At 40.9% G+C, this 22,057-nt stretch overlaps 1 protein-coding gene across 3 annotated transcripts in view; it reads right to left on the bottom strand.

Moving 5' to 3' along the window:
• Window positions 1–285: 285 nt before the first annotated feature.
• Window positions 286–22,057, bottom strand: part of whrna (whirlin a) — a 232,799-nt gene continuing 211,027 nt past the window's right edge. Inside the window, exons 8-12 of one of the 3 annotated variants that reach the window (XM_085463204.1) lie at window positions 19,347–19,421; window positions 16,565–17,150; window positions 14,887–15,056; window positions 6,324–6,446; window positions 286–1,132 (exon numbers count right to left, since the gene is read on the bottom strand). In XM_085463204.1, coding sequence (XP_085319330.1) covers window positions 950–1,132; window positions 6,324–6,446; window positions 14,887–15,056; window positions 16,565–17,150; window positions 19,347–19,421 — 1,137 coding nt within the window. In that variant the 3' untranslated portion in view covers window positions 286–949. Of the gene's footprint in view, window positions 1,133–6,323; window positions 6,447–13,461; window positions 13,899–14,886; window positions 15,057–16,564; window positions 17,151–19,346; window positions 19,422–22,057 lie in introns of those variants that run through there. The other 2 variants (XR_014921375.1, XM_085463205.1) reach the window with 2 other exon arrangements.

The raw sequence follows: 22,057 nt of genomic DNA, 5'->3' as shown, positions 1-22,057 counted from the left end.
TAATTCAGGAGAGAAAAACATACCAATTAAATTATGATATTGGATATAATAAAACACAGTAGAAGTCCTCCACAGAGGTTTTGAATATGATGCAGAATCCCGTTTTTGCATATCGTACTGTGGATGGATAATATTTTCCAATTTGGCCGTCCTAATGTGAAGGCAGAGTTTTAAACACAGATATAAAGAGAGGTGTGTAAGTGCAAAGTCAGGGTTCATGTCGGAGTAAACAAATATCGGTATTTTATTTCTATTTTTGTCAGTATGACAAGAACACCCCCCCCCCCCCCCCCCCATTTCCTCTTTGTGAAAGGATGGTATTTTGCTGATGGTCACCGTTATTCTGGTAAAACTTGTGGATTCATGTATTGTCCTCAAATCATCACCATATTTCAGATATATTTAGATATATAGATGATGCGACAGAGGTTACAGGTTCTTTTTTAATTCTATAGGAGTACTTTTATGTGTACATTATATATGCATCTGTATCTACATTTGTCCATTTTTACATATACAAATCCAAACTTGTAAAGCCAAGCAATCAGTTTATCTTAGATGTGCAGTTGTCTCAGTTAAAAGCAGAAAGTAAGTAAAATAAAGTTAGCATGAGACATGGGAGTGTTATGAGAAGTTCCAGAAATCCACACGGTTTAACACAAAAGGTACAGGTTTTCCACTGCAGCGCATAATGTCTCACAGTGGGGAGGTAACAAGTTGAGGAGAATCCTGGACAAAGTCCACGGTGAAAGTAATGCCTTGTAAATTCAAGAGTGGGTTTTCCGAGAAAGGAGAAGGGCTCAGATCAGTTGGTGGTTTGTTTAGGTTTATCCAAGAGTTGTGCCATATAAATCAATAGAATACTTGAATATTTCTGCATCATCACCCCTTTGAAGTCCTCTTCTCTTGGTGCTACCTTCGTCATCGTACTCCCTCCTCTTCCACTCAGCTATAGTGCCACATTGAACTCAGTCACCAAGAAGTCTACGTAGTCTCTGTCTTTGGTCTTGAAGGCCTCGGCGATGAGGCGCGCTGCGTCCCTGTGCTCGCGGCCCCTCAGGGAAACCCCGTTTACCTCCAGTATAATCTGTCCCACCTTCAGCTGGCCGCAGTTATGAGCTGAACCACCCCTCTGAGAGAGACAGAGAAAGAGAGGGGAATTTTAGGGAGATCTTATTTAAAACCCGCCATGATTACATCCAAAATAAATCGGCCTCTTGTGGGAAACACTTGTACTAATATATTTGTTCTTAAAAGAGTCAAGGAGAACAGAAATTCCTCTAAGGTAATAATGGTAAAATAAAATTCAGGAATAAATTTGTTAAATTTTTGTCTCTGAATTTTCTGGACCTGAAGCTGCACTGTGAATACTCTTCTTTTTCCTCCTGGATAATATTTCTGTGAATGATATTTGCCAGCAAATGCAGAATAGGCAGCCTTGGACAAGCCTTGCAGTCTGAAAGTGTTATTTATATGAATTTTAACTTCTAAAAAAAAGAATGACAGAGACATAATCTTGAAATTGGGCTTTAAATCTCCTAATAATAAGTCAAGTCAAATTATACATGAGGTTATATATGTAAAATATTTAATAAATATGAATAGAAAAGGCATTATTTTAGATAATTAAGCCACACAAAAGCTTCAGATTCAAGTCTATTCCAAAAAGCAACATTTATTTGCTTTTTATATGGTCAGAGTTTATGAAAGTGATTTAAACTGGCTTTACTCTTCAGCCAGCCAGAATATATTTGTTTCTAACCTGCCAAACAGGGTTACTTTACCACTTACTTTACCAGGTTTAAAAAGCTTCCTAGAGTTGATGATAATTACTGCCGTTCACTTACACCAAAGTCATTTAAATTGTTTCGGTACCAAATAAAATGTAAATAAGGCAGCATAAATATGAGAAAAAGTATTTAATCAGCATAAACACACCCAATCATATAAAATACAGGCATTAAGATGTTTTTCTATCAAAAAAAGTTGAAAATATTATAAAAATATTAATACAAATGTATAAAACACTCTGCATGCACAAGACATGACATGATTTCATGGTCTTTGTTTTATGATCTATTGTCTCTACAAACTTTCCCTGTTACTGTTTAGTGCATGTTTTGTCAAAAAAATATCAGCTTCCAGTGTCATGCAGTCAGCTATTAGGTGCACTGAAGAATCTCAGTCTAGTAATAAAGTAATAGTAGCTTGGTTTTAACAATAGGTAAGTTGGGAATATGAGAGGATAAAGGGCATAATTATAATATTCAGTTTATAAATTTATACCTTCATTTTTTTTTATTTATAACCAAATCCAACTTCACAGATTAATATAATTGTTAGTATGTATCCACATTATTATGAAATTATTTCACCACTATACTAAATAGCTTTGCTTCATCGCATTCCTGGCTATTATTTTCTGTTTTTGACACATTTCTACTCTTTTACATATTTGATAGCCAGAATATCAGAACGACCTGTCTAATATTGTGTAGCTTCATCTTGTGCCAGCTAACACACCTCAGCTTGCTGACAAATGGACTCAGGATATGTGGTATCTATCACTGGGATCTTGTCAATGGATTGTTTGGGACCACTGATGAAACTTGTTCATTTTGCAGGTGTTTGATTAAAATAGGAGTTCAGATGTCAGATAAATGCCTTGGACTTTCTGAGGAGCTTCTACATTATGAATTGTTGGAGAGGCTGGTGCAGTCAGGGAGTGCTGTTATTCACTTTATCTGAGTTTAGGTAAAGACTGTTCTGCTGTACATGATTACCTTTTTGTCACCAGCATATTACCTCACTATAACAAAATGATTGCAGAGCATCAAAATCCAAAAATAATTCTTTAAAGCCAAACATAACAGGATGCATTTTGAAAATAGTTTTCATCTTAAAGAAAAACAACAAAAAAAAAACACCAGTTTTATGTCTTTCTTCCTGTGACCCTGCTAGGTGACCTCATTATATGTGACTATGAGAGCTAAAAACATCAATATTTCTTTCCAGACAAGGGCTGCATCATCATGTTGGTTATTTAAGCTACAACAATTACTCAGTGTTAGGGGAGCACTTGGTCATCATAATGTGAAGATGGCTGTGATAAAGAGCTGTCGCTTCAATGAGCGGTGATGGGGACTGATAACAAGTGGAAAGGCCAGCCAGCAGCAGTGTTTTTGTCGTCACTTCATCCTCTGTATTTGTGATTGAAGTGACCTAAGATGACAGCCCCGGTGCCCAGAGAGATACGAAACACATAAGCCAGAGGTTTGCCGTATTATGACTCCACAGTGTTTACTTTCAATACTGCAGAGAGTGTCCATTGTACAGGGTACCTGCTCTGATGTGATGCCTGCATTTTTCCCCTGGGTGAGGTGGATGCCAAGTGGAAAGCTAAAAACATTTTTTTTATTTTATTTCCAGAGCAAGTTTATCATTCTGATGCTTGGTCCTGACTGTGAGAAGTACTGAGGTTGTGTGCCTTGCTCAAGGGCCTAATAACATCGAGTTAGCATTCCCCGGGTGACAGAGCAAACTTTTCACAGCCTTCTTTTCCACCTTGAAACCTGAGCATGTGGAAGTCTCCTTTCGCTTTGTTACAAGTGACCTTAAGGCTGCCTTATTATTAATGTCTGTAAATAACTGTGAAGCTATATAGCATTATTGTTCAGGGATGTAGCAAGGGTATCATAAAGCTTGTGGTTTTGTCTTAAAGGTAATAACCCAAGTGAACCACTGTGCTGAAAATGTGCTAATTAGTTTCAGAAATAACTTCGACTTGATTTTAAAAATTGATTTGCATGAATAATTTAACTTATCTTTAGCCGAGTTAAACTTCTCTCATGAAATGAGCTCTAACCTTGTGTCCAATGGCTCCACTGGGGCTCCCCATGCAAGAAAAAGCACCTACTTCCTTTGCTATTAGCCACTGCAATGAGGCACTTTTTCATGTTTATTACTCTCTTGGAGAAGTGTCTGAGGTTAAAAAGAAATATTTTGGGGTCAAACCTTTTGAGTGGTTGCATCTTTTAAGTTGAACTTCCTTGCTCTCTGTGCTTATGAAACCTTTGATATCACAGACCATCCGGGGCTGAAGGCCTGCTGGCTTGCATATCAGAGTGGCGGCTGAATGGAAGTACAAAACCGCTGCAGTGCTGGCCGTCTTGAAAAGTGATAAGACACCACTTGCTCATTTCTTTCGAAAGCTTAGTTTAATATTTGAGCTAAGCAAAAATGCATAAAAAATAAGACTTGTACTGTTTATCTCTTTAATACGAGAGCTCTCCTGATAAGCTGAGCTTCAGGAGCCTACGATGGACCAACACAACGCCCGATGATGCATGATGCAGAAAAATCCATTCAAGCAAAACAAGTGCTATCTGAGATTTTCCTGTTTATTAAGGACCTGGTGTCTTTTTTTCTCTCACTGAATGAATGCACATGAAACTTCTATTGAGGATTGTACAATAACCAAAGAGATGAATGTGAAACAAAACTTTGTTCTTCTTTGAGGAAAACACAAAAAAGGAACATAAGACATAAGAAAAGCGAGAGCAAGACATTTGAAGGGTAGAGAATACTTGTCTGGGAGATTTGTAGCACTAGCACAGCTACTAGTGCTTCAAATCCCTAACAATCACTTTTGAAACACCCACACAAATACCCAAATACAGGATCTACCCACCAAACCTCCAGTTTATCATCTGTACAAATCCTCCTCATCCTTCTTCTCCTTATTAACACTGCTCTCACTTTTTTGTGTCCTTTACTCACACTTGCTGTCCTTTCTTCCAGCCTGCTTTTGATTTTGAATGTGCTGATTTCCAATCCTTTTATCCCTTCCTTTGCAATCAGCCACCTTTTTTTTTATTTCAATCACCACCTCTGTGGAGTGGGAGGCTGAGAGACAGCTTTGACTGGAGAGTAGACTGGAGTCTGTAGCTGCTCCTAGCACTGATATTAAAATTGTAACTGTCTCATTGTCTGTGTTTAGAAAATGATTAGTGTGGCATATAGTCCTGAACTAGAGCAAGATTTGTTGGCTTGCAAATTATCATGGCAGACAGATATATGCATTCACAGCCACAAGTAATACCTTTCTTTAGAGGTGACTAACCTGCCATTTCAAGCAAAGCTTTCAGAATTTTTCTGTCACTCCGCATAGCTGGGAGCTCAGAATTTTGAGTATTTTTAAATATGACAGATATGCTATAAATGAAAAAGTCTTTGTGGGAAATATAACTGCAACTCTATTTAGCCACAGCATTAAACTGAACATTAAGTATTTGAAATGAGCCTATGACTTTTAGATAAAAAGGTGCTGTGTAATTTGCTGTTTCTGCCCTTTGCCTTTACCCTTTAACACACACACACACACACACACACACACACACACACACACACACACACACACACACACACACACACACACACACAATACCAAGTGCCTCATCCCGACAAAGTAATTACCAAAATCTCCAGGCAGCTAGGGCTTATACATGTAGGCCATTAATGTTGTAATCATCTCTGTAGAGCCCCAATGACGACAAAATTAGCAGAAATCTCAGTGTGAGTTCAGCTGCTGTGTGAATCCTTATGAAGCCTTAAAGAACACAAGATCCCAGCTGGAAGGTGTGCACGTGGCACTATTACAGAAAATCCAAAGTGTTTCAAGGATAAAGAAAACACAGCTCAACCACGCGAGGACAGTACTCATGAAAATACTGCATGTTAGCAGAGTAAGCAGAGAACTGAATTTAGCAGTGTTATTATGGTGACTGTTCATTTTAAACGCATATTAAAGATTATTCTACTCTTGGTTCAGTATATGAAGGGGTAGCCTAATATGGTCATCTCACTGAAGCTCTGGTTGTGAGTCCAGAAGTCCCACATATATATGGTTCCTCCATTCAGGTGGAAAACGTATTGGAGTGACAGCATTGTGTACATCAAATATCCATCTATCAACCCCTTAGCCGTTCCTAGGCTAGCTGAGAGACATAATCTTTCCAGTGTGTCCTTGATTTACCACGTGGCCTCCTCTCGATTGGATATGGTCAGAACACTTTGCCCTGAAGGCACCCAGGAGGCATCCTAGTCAGATAACCAAGCAACCTTTGCTGGCTCCTCAAACTATGAATTTTGTTTTACAGGCACAAAAATCATAACCAATCGGTATAAGTAGGCGAAGTCCAGTTTAAGATAAATATGCGTTATTTTGAATTGTTAAACATGGAAAGCTACTCTACTAGTGATACACTGGAAATGAGCATAAGAGGTCCAACTTTCAATGTTATTTTATGTTCTTCCTGACTTACCTGTATTGTCACAATTCGTGGCAGCGGCTGGCGAGTGTTGGCTCCACCTTCAATGGCAATACCCAGGGTGCTGGCAGTCTTTGCCACCCTCACTAGTGTAGCGGTAGGCTCCAAAAGCCCTGGCTGAAATAAGGCAGAGTGAGGGAACACGAAATGAAAGGCATATTTATAAATACATTCATAACTTTATAAGATAATCTGCCTTCGATTTGTTGCAATTTGCATGGATTACACTGTACTATACTGTATGTTTGGCTATTTTAATGGAGCAACAATGAGCTTCCTAATGGTTTCCCTTGTTTATTCTGAATGAGCAATCAATTTAACACCTTCACAAGTCAGAGGACAAAATAAAACACATTTAATTTCCATTTCCATGATGTAGTCATGTTTATGCTGGGTCTTGTACAGTTTCCTTCCATTTATAGGTGTTTATTTCCTTTATAAATGAATCTGAAACATGTTTTTGGGTTTTTATGTCCAGGTTCCAAGATCAGTGTGAGTTAAAGGGATTCAGTATAGTGGTTAACTTGTATAACATGTATAATTTAAAAAACATTAACTATTAAAAGTTCCAATGTGCTTTGGGCTTGAGTGTACTACAACAATCACTGGATTACTGAATACTTCAGACATCCTGAAAACCTGTTAACCAAGCCATTATTTCTGTTATAAGAGGACTTGGGCCTGGATCCCTGATAAACTCCCAGAGGATCCAAGGAATCAACAATAAAAGTGCTTTAAGAAAAAAAAAGGAGACAGAGAGGTTGAATCAGAAATAAAACAAAGGTTTAACAAGCTACACTTTCTGCCAAGAACTGAAATAAAAACTACAGCAGCTCGTTTTTTTTAGTAGTAAGGAAAGGGTTACGTTATTAACCCTTTAAGACCTACCATAGAACCAAGTCCGCCAGAGCTTATATTATATTTTTACATGCTGTAGAGCCATTTTTGGGAGCATTTCAAGTTGCTGTACACCAATACAACCATTATAGCCCAGATTGTAATATATGTATGCATTAAGTGCATAGTAATTACATAAATTGCAAAAAAGTGCAATAAACTACAAAAAAAATGAAAATTGTTTTTGTTTTTTTAACATATATTTCTACTTAGAGAAATTTAAGAGGCTTATCCCTCAAAACTGTAAATACAAAAAAGTTGCACAAAATAGTTTCCCACCACAGGAAATTTATTTTGAGTGTCTTCATAGTTTTATTTTTGAAATTCACCAATTTTTACATACTGCAGGAAAAACGAAAATAAGTATTATAATGCAAATTTGCAAAAAAAATAGCATATGCATCAAAATACACTATTTCCAGCAGTGCAATTTGAGTCCTAAGCATCCCAGAAACGACACAGAAAGTCATAAAGTCAAACATAACTTATAAAAACACCAGTATAGCCTTACAAGGCCCTGATGGGTTGTACTGGCTGTGGTTTAACAGCTATCAAATCAAATCAAATCACTTTTTATTGTCACATGTGCAGGCACACTGGCACAGCACATGCGAGTGAAATTCTTGTGTGCGAGCCCCACAAGCAACAGAGATGTGCAAACACAACAACACAAACGAGCAAAATACAAGAATGGCCAACCTGAAACTAATAAATATATGTACAATATATAATAGTGTATGCATTTCTGGATGTGTATACTAAATATTTTCCTACGTGTGTGTGTGTGTGTGTGTGTGTGTGTGTGTGTGTGTGTGTGTGTGTGTATACACATTTTTACAAATTAAATAGTAAAAAAATAAAATAAAATAATAATAATAATAATAAAATATATAAAATATACAGAGTTGAATATGTGCAAAACAAGTGGCATTTATATACAGTGTGGAGTGCATAATGTTGAAGTTCCAGTAGTGAAGCTGAGGTGTCTATGACGTGTTCAGCAGTCTGATGGCCTGATGGAAGAAGCTGTCTCTCAGTCTGCTGGTACGGGACCGGATGCTGCAGAACCTCCTTCCTGATGGAAGCAGTCTGAACAGTTTATGGCTGGGGTGACTGGAGTCCTTGATGATCCTCCCCGCTTTCCTCAGGCACCGCTTCCTGTAGATGTCTTGGAGGGAGGGAAGCTCACCTCCAATTATCCGTTCAGAGCACCGCACTACTCGCTGGAGAGCTTTGCAGTTGTAGGCGGTGCTGTTGCCATACCAGGTGGTGATGCATCCAGTGAGGATGCTCTCAATGGCACAGTGATAGAAGGTCCTGAGGATGCGGGGGCTCATGCCGAATCTTTTCAGTCTCCTGAGAAAGAAGAGGCGCTGCTGCGCCTTCTTCACTGTTTTGTTTGTGTGTACTGACCACGTAAGATCCTCAGCCAGGTGTACACCAAGGAACCGGAAGCTGCTCACTCTCTCCACAGCAGCGCCGTTGATGGTGATGGGGGTGTGTACTTCTCTGCACCTCCAGAAGTCCACTATCAACTCCTTTGTCTTTGCGACGTTGAAGGTGAGATGGTTGTCTTGACACCAGTGGGTCAGGGCGCTGACCTCCTCCCTGTAAGCCGTCTCATCACCATTGGTGATAAGACCCACCACTGTAGTGTCGTCCGCAAACTTCACAATGATGTTGGAGCTGTTAGTGGCTGTGCAGTCGTAGGTGTAGAGTGAGTACAGGAGAGGGCTCAGTACACACCCCTGTGGAGCACCAGTGTTCAGTGTGACGGGGGATGAGGTGATGCTGCCCAGTCTGACCACCTGGCGTCTGTCAGACAGGAAGCTAAGGATCCAGCTGCAGAGGGAGCTGCTCAGTCCTAGATCCTGCAGTTTCCTGTCCAGCTTCGAGGGAACGATGGTATTGAATGCTGAGCTGTAATCTACAAACAGCATCCTCACATACGTGTCTCTCTTCTCCAGGTGTGACAGGGCAGTATGTAGTGTCAGGGCTACGGCATCATCAGTGGACCTGTTGTGGCGGTATGCAAACTGTAGAGGGTCCAGTGAGTCGGGTAGTGCAGAGCAGATGAAGTCCCTGACTAGCTTCTCGAAGCATTTGCTCACGATGGGGGTCAGGGCTACAGGTCGCCAGTCGTTCAATGAGGAGATGGTGGAGGATTTGGGTACAGGGACGATGGTGGCCATTTTGAAGCAGGCTGGGACTACAGACAGAGAGAGGGAAAGGTTGAAGATGTGCGTGAACACTCCAGCCAGCTGAGCCGCGCATGACCTGAGGACGCGGCCGGGAATCCCGTCCGGACCAGTAGCTTTGCGTGCGTTCACCTTCCTGAAGCACTTCCGCACAGACACAGTGTGCGCACTGACGTCATCCGCGGTGCGCACACTGTCCGGTCTCATGGTGTTCGCTGTGTCGAATCTAGCGTAGAATACGTTTAGATCCTCACACAGAGAGGCCGTGGTCTGCGGTGTGCTGGTTTTCCCTCTAAAGTCTGTGATCGTGTTTAGTCCCTGCCACATACTCCGAGGGTTGTCAAACTGTTGCTCCACCCTGTCCCTGTACTCACGTTTGGCTGCTTTGATCGTCTTCCGGAGTTGGTAATGTGCGTGTTTGTAGTCCGATGTGTTCGCGGAGGCAAAGGCGGTGTTCCGTGCCGCGCGAACATCTCCGTTAATCCAGGGTTTTTGATTTGTGAAGGATTTAACTGTTCTGGATGGGACGACATCTTCCACGCATTTCCTGATAAATCCACAGACTGAGTCTGTGTATTCATCAATGTCTCTGGCGGCCACGTGAAACATTTCCCAGTCCGCGTGATCAAAACAGTCCCGCAGCGCAGACTCCGATTGGTCCGTCCAACAGTGCACCGCCCTCCGGGTTGGAGCTTCCTGTTTCTGCTTCTGCCTGTAGGCGGGCAGGAGCAGGATGGAGCAGTGATCTGATTGGCCGAATGGGGCGCGGGGGAGGGCTTTGTACGCATCCCGGAAAGAGGTGTAACAGTGGTCGAGTTGCCGGTTTCCACGTGTGTTGAAAAGGATGTGTTGATGGAGTTTTGGTGAGACTTTCTTCAGGTTTCCCTTATTAAAGTCTCCGGCTGTGATAAACGCTGCCTCTGAGTGTGCGGTTTCCTCGCTGCTGATCGCGCTGTACAGTTCCCTGAGTGCTCGGTCAGTGTCGGCTTGTGGGGGAATGTAAACAGCCGTAATAATCACTGCTGTAAATTCCCTCGGTAGCCAGAATGGCCGGCACTTAATCATCAGGTACTCCAGGTCCGGTGAGCAGAAGGATTTGACCGGGTGCACGTTCGCATAATCACACCAGCTGTTGTTGATCATGAAACACACACCACCGCCTCTGCTTTTCCCAGTAAGATCCTGTGACCTGTCCGCGCGATGCACGGAGAACCCCGGCAGTTGTATTGCGGAGTCCGGTACTTTGTCCGATAGCCAGGTTTCTGTGAGGCAGATCACGCAGCAGTCCCGCATCTCTCGCTGGAATGAGATCCGTGCCCGAAGCTCGCACAGCTTGTTCTCCAGAGACTGCATATTAGCCAGTAATAAACTGGGTAACGGTGGTCTGTAAGTGCGCCGTCTCAGTCGAACCAGAACGCCAGATCTTCTCCCTCTGCGTCGGCGTTTGCGGCCTCCAGGGCCAGAGAACAAAGGCGTCTCAGGTGAGATGAATGGGGGGTCTGCAAACGGAGCGTCCGTGTTGCAAAACTTGAACTCCGGAAAGTTATAAGAAAGACCGTCTTTTATGTCCAGTAAGGTTTGTCGGTCGTACACAAGGAGACAAGTGCTGCTCGTGAAAAAATAAAGGAAAAATAAAATTAAACACAGAAGAAAGCCGTTGCTTGGGGGAGCTCGCGACGAGGCTGCCATACTCGGCGCCATCTTGATCACTCTGATCTACAGTTGCTAATATATTTATAATCATGGCTATTAGACAGTAGAACATTAGATTATTAGATTATTATACTATAAATAGACTCATGCAAAATGGCTGAGTAGGGACTTCAGAACTTGTCAGAACAACCGCCCATTTCTTAGATTTCTTCTGAACCAAAGTTGTCCCGTGATAGTTGTCAGTACATTCAAAAGGAACTGTTTATAATTTACAACTTAAAATGACACCCACACTGCTGCCACAGTGTAACTTAGTTTAACACAGTTAACCGAAGCCGTCAGTCACTGAGATGTGCGTGTCAGTGCCTTGTGATGGCTCATAAGAGGCTCAATTACTCCCTTGGTTTCCGCCCCCAAACTGTCAAAAGGTTTGAGTTGAATTTGACAATCAGAATTCAGAATTCAACTTTGAGTGTGTTCCCTGCGACAGCATGTATAGCCAAAGCTCTCAATAAGCAGAAATTCTTATGGGTGTTGTGGCTGCTTTGTTCCCTTGCCTGTTAAGCTTCACAAACATTTGTTAAATTTGTGTGTGCATACTTATATTGTTGGAGTGGCAGTAAATACCTGCATACAGGAGTGTAACCTCTCAGCTACTATAGCCTCACCGACTCATGAGTTCCCCTCAGCACACAGAAGAGGCAGAGACTAGTTCGTGCCATCACCAAACGTCTATTCAGATCTGCCAAACACACTCTGTGCAATGACACTTACCCGGTGGGTAAAGTCCACTCAACTTCACTACAATAACACAGGAACACAGACTTCTGTCCGCTGTGATTCCTTTGTCTCAAACGCCAAGTTCCAGCATCCAACTGCAGAATAAGTAAGATACTAATCAGTTACCATTTGTAACTGCATCAACTTACTGGGCAATACTCCACCTGCAGTCTCTAAACCACACTCCACTGCTACATGGAGCTACTATTTTTCTCCTGAGCTTGTTTTTAGGAGGCTTGTATAGTGCCATACATATTCCTGGCAATCAACTGGCAATTGGTCATAAAAGGAAAAGTGAGTGTTCCCCAATTAGCTGCTGGCAGTTGATGTGAAATTGGCTACAAAAGCCCAAGTCACAAAAACCTTGAGACCAGTCAGTAACTCCTTGGAAACCATCAGTCGCTAGGGAAAAATGAGTGATCCCTGACTGGTTAGTGACTGGTAGATGGATGTTGCTGTTGCAAGGTGAAATTGGTTGCAAACTGGTTTGTGATGGTGGATTCAAAACCTCCTTACAATTCCTTTGGTTGCTAGCAGATCCTTATTGTTGCCTGTAATTTGCACTGAAGGTCCTGCATTGTCTGCAAACACTCACCAACTGCTTGCTAAGAAAAAGTGAAACTGTGAAGAGTGCAGTACAAACTGGAAATGAACATCAGTAAGCTTCAAAGTAAAAGTTGTGCCTTTTGAAATGTGTTGGTTTCAGCAGTAAGGCATACATTTTACTTTGGAGGTCAATGTGCTCCATTTCTGATTTGGATTATATGAGTGTTTGCAGGCATGTTGGCTTCTTTCATGCAAACGAATGTTTGCAGGCAACCAACACAATCACAAGGATGTTTCCTTTTGGATTTCACACAGCACCAGTTAGCAATCTCCAGCAACCACTTGCCAACCAGTCAGGTAGTACAGATTTGACCGAAGACCAGCTAAAACAGGTGGCCAAAGGGTTGCTTACAGGCCTGTGTGACTGAGGACTAAGAGATATGCTTATATAATCATCCATACTCATTTTAGCCTTGCGTAAGTGAGGGCTACATCACCTCCAGAGTAAAATATCTAGCCCTTTAAATGCTTGACATTCTATCTCTCACTTTGTTCCTTTTGTCCGTCTCATATTTTGGATCCAACACGTCTTTTCCCAAAACCTTTATCAAAACCTGTTTGTTTTACTCTTGGATTAAGAAAACCAGTCTATGAGTGACCTTTCTGACATAAAGGAGTGTGTAGTAGGGATGTGGTTTGGAAGAGATGGATGTGGGACATCCATTAATCAACTCTCTCTTTTATGCAGTAGCATGCTGGAACTTGGAGACAATGACAATCTAGAGCTTCTTAGTGAAAACCTTAAGCAAAACAATTCCCTACACCACTGACATACTTCAATAGCCCAGAGAATATTATTGCTTGGTGCCAATGAAAGGAAGTTGTGAATGCTATTACCCAGGACAACATCAGATACTCATCTATCTTAGAACATGAACGGAAGACCCACAAAAACATGTTTCAGCATTTTAAAACTGGCAAGAGAGAAATATCCAGTTACGTGATCAGTGGTTTACTCTATTTTCTTGAATGAATTCAAGCCATACTTATATACTTACTCAGGTAACTGCCCCACAGTTCTGCTTTCTGCTGTCTTTTGTTTGACATAAAGATGAGAAGACTTAAAAATGCCTTCCTTAAGTTTATTAAGGGCAAGATTTTATGAGCACATAACTCCACTCTTTTCTGCAACCACTTGCCTGACACTCAGGAACAAGCAGAAGAAAACATTTTTGCTTCTTGGTAGTAAAAAGGCAGCTTTTTTTATGTTACACAATCTCTTTGGATGCTGAATTTATCAGCTCTCTCTCCATAAACAATCAGACTACTCCCATCCTTGCTTGTTATTCCTTCCATCAATCATTAAGAACCAGAGAGGGATTTGTGAATTTCATTAGGCTACAGCGCAGTCAGTGATTAAACAAATGATGGAGCATGTGACTCGATGAATGACATGGGTAAGAAATAAACAAATGAGTGAGACAAAGGAAACAATCTGCATGAGCAAACAGAGGGAGGAGAGAAAAGATCAAGGTTAGGATTAAGAACAGACTCTCGAGGAGGATTAGCAATTAAGTGCATACACACACACACACACACACACACACACACACACACACACACACACACACACACACACACACACACACACTTGTACTTCTCTGCTTGTGAGGACCCACTCTGTCCTTGGACGGACATTCATTTCTTAACACATAAATCCTTAACTACAAGCCGAATACAGTTCTGACCCATTTCCCCTGAACCTGAGCCCTTTGATGAAGTGAGGATCCAAGAAAATCTGTCCACTTTTCATATTTATTTTCAAAAAAATGTCTCTACTTTTCACAAGGTTACCAAAAATGCCCTTGAGTTTAAAATACCAAAGATATAGCTTTCAAAACTGCTTCTAAAAAAGACCCACAGTTTAAAAAAAGGTATTTTTCAGATTTCCAAAACAGCTGTTGTTCAAGAACATCCCCACCTTGGAGAAATGTTATTTAATATTGAAATGTGACCTTAAAAGTCCAAAAATGCCCTTTAATTTCTAAATGTGGCCATTTAATAATAAAGCCTTTTTCCTATTTTGTAGGATAGAGGTGCTTGAAGAATGAAATTGTCCCATGGAGTTGTATCACACATTAGCTGTTGTTTAATCAGGACAATGTATGAATAGTGGAGGTACTAGTCTGGTGGATTTGCCTCTAGCTCCTCGGCATAATGAGTAGTTGCTCTTGCATGATTTACCTTGACCAAACGGCACAGAGTAATTCCACTAGTGAGAATGTGCCTTTGATAATGTCTGAGGTGCAAGTGTGAAAACGACTCGCGAATGTCATTCTTAAACCATAATCTGGTCCTCACAAAGAGAGAAATACAAGAGTACTCATGGCTAAATTATACATGTCTAATTTCCTGAAGTTTGAGCGTTAATTCAATCTTCCATGCATGTTTAGCTTTGAGCTGCACTGAAGAACCCCCCTCACCGGTTTGGAGGGGTTGTCCCCCCCGCCTCCCTCCTGGGTGTCTCGGGGGAGGTGTGTGCGTGAGGAATGGGAGCTACTTTCTTTCCTGACGTGTCCTGACTCAGCTATGTCCACCCCGCTGTCCTCACTGAGGGTTTGGCCACTGTCTGACAGCTGAGACAGGGTGCCACCTGAGGGGAAGCAGGCACACATTAAGTCAGGGAATCTAAACATAGCATGCATTTTTTTGACCTCTAAACCATTAAAATTCAAAGTGTGTATATAGCTCACTGAAGTAGAACATGGTATCAAATAAAGGGAAGTTTTTTAGGTAAAGATGTTATTAAGCAAAAAAACTATTTTTTGATGTCTTTTGGAAAATCATCTTATTTGATGCCAAATTAAAAGCTTGTTTAGATTAGTGATGTTTGCATACAGTATGAGTAATTTCCAATCTTCTGGGTATTTGCTCAATTAAGCTCATTAAGCCCAAGCAAACACATATTTAGAAAGATTATACACCGAACATTTTTCACCCTCCTTTATATCTGACACTGCATATTTAATAATAATTAGCAAATCTGAGAATTTGAACAGTATCAGTAAATGTGTTCAAACTTCAGCACGTTTAATTCTGTCAATTCTGTATCCAAAGCACAGTTTCATAACCTGCTGACCAGGATCCCACTGACTGAAAGGATTACAATTGCAGCAAACTGCCCATGTGAATGATGCATCAGTCGTTTAATTCATAGATGTTAGATTAGATCACACAGGGTTAGAAAATCCCAAGACATTAAATATTGTCCCTAAATGCAAAGCACAATCTTTTAATTTGAGTTTGTCTGTAGTGCTTAAATTATCAGCTCCAAGTATTGGAACCGATTAATTCGTGCAAATAATTTTTCATTTTATTTTGGAATATTTTATAGATAAATACCCAGTCACTTAAATTGAATTGTTAACAGATTCATTTTAAAACAAATCTGTAACCATATGTATCAAATTCTTTTAAAAACAAACAAACTTCATCCTCGATTTATTTCATTGTTTGGCTCATAGACTGTATATAAAAGACGGCTCTACCTTTCAGGTCTGAAAACTGAGAGGCTTTAAACCTGCATTCTCCCTAATGGTCAGCAGGGGGTAACTGCTTTGGATGCGTTTCCCTGTGACCTGAGTAAACACTTTTTCAATGAAGGTATAGTCTCAAATGCCAGTTTAAATTCAGACTAAAGACGAAATGTTTATTTTAGTAAATTACGGTCTTCAACCACAAAGCTAAATATGACTGGGTAAAACAAATGATATCAAACCCCTCAGCTAGAAAGAAAATCTTCCTCATATTAAAAGGCAAAGTAAAAACTTTTGAAAAGCTTTGAGGATCATTTTTAGATTTGCATCTAACATAAGGTCAGTTTAGAATTTGTTTTTTTACTCTTCATACTCTTCACATGTACCTTTGTTTTATTTTCTTTTTGTTTTTAATGGTATCAAAAAGGCTAAGATTAAGGTAAAAAAAAAGAAGCGTGCATTGGTTTCTCATTCGGATCTATCTCTCAAAAACACCATAATGGAGACAGTGAAACACTTGACTTTAAAATAGGACCAAACGTAAAGGTCACTTGGGCTGTTACCCATCTTTTCTATACAGCGCATGATTTTCAACATATCAGATCTGTAGCTCTGTATTTCATACCTCGAGCTTGGGGAAGTGGCCGCACCTCATTGACATCAGGTTCTGCGTTGGGCCTGTGAACCTCCACTGTAACAAACTGCTGTTTAGACCCAGGAGAGGAGGTGGGGGAGGATTTGGTCTTGGACGCTGGCTTAAGGGACAGAGAAGGGGGCGGAGGAGGGGCAGGGAGTGGAGGAGGAGGTGGAGGTGAAGGGGACGGGGCAGCGGGTTTAGTGCCTCTGCTGGGCGACTGCACCCTGGGGAAAGGGCCAATGTTGTGCTGAGTGACTGTGGACAACTGAGCGGATGTTGTTTTCTGTTTCTTGGCCAATGCAGAGGGCTCTCTCTTTCTGATAGCTGCGTATTCTTGAGACGGGTCCCTCTGGCGTTCTCGTTTGTGGTGTAAAGAGGGTGAGGCAGGAGCGTGTCCTGGCTCGTTGCCGTGGTTCTTAGAGGCTGTGGCTGTAAAGTACAAGCCTGAGTGTGAGGATTCGGAAGAGGGGCACTTGTTGAGCGGATCTCTTCTACTTGGGCCCCTCTGCACCCCTGGTGGGGGCGGAGGCTTGAAGGAGGGAGGGGACTCGGCTGTGGCGGACTGAACATCATCCTGAAGTGAGAGGATATATTCATCATCATTGATTAGGGGTGTAACAAAATATTGTAGCATAATGTGCTGTGATTAAAAATGTAACCATGTGATTGATGGAGCTGAAACTCGCAAATCAGATCAGTTCTGCGTCTGGAAAGGTTCAACTTTTGTCTGTAGTCATTAAACACCAGAGGATGCAGCGACACTGTCAAATGGGTCGTGCGCCAATATTTTGAAATTAGTTTTTTAGACAATTTGACAGAAGAATTTTTATATGATCTGTTTATGTGTAAGTCTATAATATGCAGGGTCGGTCAGTGTACCTATATTTAGATTTATGGTGATATTATATGTAATTTTGTTTTTCTTTGTCAGGAGTTTGAGACTGCTGAAATGGACTTTCTTTTTCTGCTTATTGAAAAAAATTCACTACACACCCGAATGATTGGAAGGTCCCTTTAAGAAAAACAAACCAAAAACCTTTGTTGAACCAACTATGCATAACTCCTGCACAGTGTCTTGCAGACTGCCGAAATATTTATTGGATTATTATATTTTGGGCTTTTTTCAGTGTTGTTAAAATGTAATTTTCCCTCTCCCCCCTGGAGGAAATTGGTAAAGCTTTTGGTAAATTAGATTAAATTTTCAATCCATATTTATTCTGATAAGTTGCTTGGGAAACTCACAAACTGTGAGAACAAAGTTATAATAGCAGTTAAACAAGATGTACCCAAAATTATTATCCTTCCTTATATTTTTTTTTCACCTTAAAAACACGGCCAGACGATGAGGTTAGCATATGTAGAAATAAACCCAGTGGCACAAGGCTGCATGCTTTAGTCCTAAAAGCTCAGTTTCCAATTACTTTTTCCCCCCAACATAGTTTTTTAATGGCTTTAATGTACACAGTTTCAGTGAAACTAATGAGCATTTTCAATTTTGCTAAACTGTTATAATTCTCATCACTTTTGCAACCTGCTTTTATGATTTGAAAGCAGTTAACGACAACCACACATTGATTTCTAAGCACCTATAATTTTACTCATGTATCCTTCATTCTGATATGTTAGTAACACTCAGTGCATACATCAAAGTACAAATTTTAGTGTGAAAAAAAAAGAAAAATATATTTTTTTGTAGTTTTAAAGATTGTTTTTGAATGCTCTCCTTTGATTCTTGGGCAATGCTGAGAGTTCTCTCGCCAGGGACAGGAACGGGTGCTCACAAGTACTGTGTCCTGTTTGCAGAAACCAGGTGAGGGGCAACCAATCAGAGAAAGGTGCATTTAAACCAAGAGTAAACTTAAAGGGGCAGGATCTACACACTGTACTTCAGACAGTAGATTTTTGTTTAACTGCTTCTAGTGGAGTCCATCACTGAACAGAACATAATAGGTCCCCTTTAAGATGAGTTCATATTGTTTTCTTGTCATTCACACCATTTTTTTCACTCACTCCCTTGCATTCACATATTAGACACACAATCAACAACTCCCACCAGCTTCACCACCAATTCTTGTTGAATTGAAGTCATTTAACTTGGTGGTTTGATGCTGCTGGGATCCTGGGTTTACAGGCAAGAGTGCTCAAACAAAAACTCAACAGTGGAATGAACAACACTGTGTGACACGAGTGCTTTGCCAGCATGTGGAGCGAGACATAAAATGAGTGTAAAAAAATGGTTTAAAAAAACAAAAGGTATGATTTGAGCAGCAGGTAGCCTTGGGTGATAGCAGGCTGAAAGTTTTCTCCTTAACCTCACTCTTTTATCCTTCTGCAGACAATAAACAAACGAGCCCCCTGATATGTCTATAACTTTGGAAACTGGGGTTGCCATGGTATCTTTTTTAACACAATAGCGCAACAACATGGCTAGCTCAGGTAGGGAGCGAATTGGACAAATGGCACAAAGTGCTGAGTCTAATCTCTTCTTTCTACACTACAACAAAAAAGGACAGAGTGTGCACAGGCTCTTACTTTTACAAAGCTCTACCTCTGTTTCTTTTTGTTTTCGTGAAGTGCAAACACTTATCATCAGTATAAAATTCAAACCCTGCAGGTCACCATGTCTAAAGCATCTCTATCCAGCCTCCACACACAAACACACATCTTTTTCTACCTGTTTTTCTCCCACACCTACTCACTGCTCCCTTGTGCAGTATCCATCTTTATCAGGCTAAAGCAGGGGCTATGCCTGCCTGTCTGCCAAGCTCACCAGAGAGATGTCGGTCAGCAGCATGTTCAGGCTCTCTGGGGGATCCTCCTCATTACTCTCCACAACGCTGTCATTCTGGGAAAAGCAGGACAGAAGCAGAGGAAGAGGATCGGAAGATGGAAAGGTGAAAGAGAAAGAATGGGATGGTGAAAACGGAGACCAAAGACAGAAACAAGGGGTGTTTGAGTTTGATTCAAGTGAAAGTGAGAAAGCTTCTGAACAGATGTTAAACACAGATGTCTATTTATCCCAAAACAAAGCCGAACTGGGTTTGGCGAATGTTCCTCATCTCCTAGAAAAGGGAAAGACGTCATTTCTGTTCGCATTTGCTTGCCAGTCTCAGAGGATGGCAAGCAAATAGGACACGCACATACACAACCACACTCACTGCATAATGTCTTCTTTCATAAGCAAAACACACATGCTGCGAAATCGATAAAGAACCATCAGCTCAGTTCAAAGCAGGATTTGCAGGCTCAGTCCCACTGGCGTGGTAGAGAGGAGGTAATTTGCAGAAGATCTGTGAGCGATTCCAGAGCAGAGGAACTGAGTTTAGAGAATTGCTGCCCTTCATTTAACTCTGACACTAAACCAAAACAAAAGCCCCATCAATTTGGCTTAATTACCCCTCCTTGCCGCATGTGGAGCACTTACGGCCAATTTATTTATCATAAGAGTCAATCGACTTTCTACGCGGAGAGATGCAATTTTACACTGTAAGCAGTCAGAGCCTGCTGCATCCGTATGTACAGTTTGTATGATTATGCTTAGCCACAGTTACAATGCACAGCAGAAACATTACAGTAGGTACAAATGCAGGAAATACTGGGATGTTTGTCGCCTGGGAAGACTGCTGATTCTCCAGTTTTAAAACCTAAGCAGTTATGCAAGTTATACCATTCGTGCTGGTGTAATGTCTGCAACCCACTGCTTTATATGTTGATATTCCTGATCATCTCTTCCCTCTTGACAAACTGCGAGCCAATATTGGTACTACATGCAATCTCAGTCTTAAAATCTTGCATTTTCATTACATTACACTGAAAGGCTACACACTGTTCCCTGATCAATAGGGATGTAATGGTCAATGTCATAATACTGTGATAGCAAAAGTATCAATGGCATTGAGAAATGTGACACTATAAAACAATATGTTTAACCTCTGGGTGGTCTTGGGTCGATTTGTGCCATTTTTCATTTTTCGTATACACGCCATTTGCACTGTGTTGAATGGAATATAGCGAAAGTCTGCAAAAAAAAGTTTGGTCACATTTACTGTTAAAATTTCAGTATGACTTCCGGAAATTAGCTTCAGTGGCTAAGCTACAGACAAACTTACACTATTGGTCTTAGTGGTCGATTTGTGCCCCATTGAAACCCATTATAAACGCTATTTTTCACTGCAGATTAATTACGGTTAAAGGGATCGTGATCGTTCCACCTTCAGTCTTTGTGGGGAGCTTGCCAGCAGCTGGCCGCCTGGAGGGCTTTTTATGCTCCTGCAAAAAAAAAAAAAAAAGTGGATCGAAATACATGTTGGTGCTAACCCTAACCCTAACCCTTAAAACAACGAAACTATAATTAAAACTTTGTATGAATATTTCAGGGAGAAGTAGTTTTAAAAGACTGGCTAATTTAAAGTGGAAAGAAATATTAATATATAATCTTTTTATAGCACTTTTTATGGCGTGGTCGATTTGTGGCTCTAAGACCAATAGTGTATGCATTTTTCTAGGACCTCCCAGAGGTTAACAGGCAAAAGACTAGTAGTCTGAATTCAGCCTAAGTGAAGTAAGGCAAAAGAAAGTGAGATCTACAGAAACCTAATGAATCCTTCCATCATCCTGCTGCACTCCTGCAGAACAGTGAAAATGGCAGATGCTGGTGTTTTGAGGGCACGGATGTAGGAGAGAGATGGTTATGGAACTGTCTGCAGCCGACATCGCAGATGCTCATGACATCAAGACTGTGTATCAGCTTTTATAAAGTCTCTCATACACACATGATATAATGGAGCATTGCACAGTGCGATGAGGACTCAAAGACCAACACGTAAGTAATGTTGTACTGAACGACTTTGCAGAGTGATACCAAGGAGTTTGTAAGAGACAAACCTGGTCCTGTTTTAATTGTTCATTGTCCAGGTGTACAGCCAGTAGGTCGTTTTACTTTTACTGGAGGTTGTTGTTTCAAATTGACTTGACTTCTTTGTTTCTTATGCTTGCCATCTTTCATAACATGAATGATATTATATGGAAGGTGGTACTAGCTAGCCAAATCTCTTAAAGGAATGTAAAGACACAGCACCTTGTCCAGTGGTGTGTCTGAAACCTGCTATCTAGCAACATCACACACTAATTTTGTTTTGTCATGATCACAGGTGTATACAGGTCAGTAGTAGGAAATACTTTTAGTGCCTGGTGTAGCTCACTGTCCTCATAAGTGTCAACTTGATGGAACAGAGAGAAAAACAGGAAAAGCCATGCTGGACTTCTTGTTGTCTAGCCTCATCATAAGGCCTCACTCACACTAGAGTGGAAAAAAGAGAAGAACCTCAGTGTTGCCAGGAAAACCCTGTGGTTGGTGAGTGATTGCACTGAATGTTTTAGCTGTCTCAGACTGATTACATGTACAGTTGTGGCCAAAAGTTTTGACAATTACATAAATATTGGAAATTGGAAAAGTTGCTGCTTAAGTTTGTATAATAGCAA

The sequence above is a fragment of the Copadichromis virginalis genome, linkage group LG7 (assembly GCF_057382275.1).
Source record: "Copadichromis virginalis isolate Kocher_CV1m ecotype Utaka linkage group LG7, C_Virginalis_male_GT1.1, whole genome shotgun sequence".
NCBI classification, from domain to species: domain Eukaryota; kingdom Metazoa; phylum Chordata; class Actinopteri; order Cichliformes; family Cichlidae; genus Copadichromis; species Copadichromis virginalis.
The sequence above is the reverse complement of the archived record's forward strand: the minus strand, read 5'-3'. Positions and strand labels throughout refer to the sequence as shown.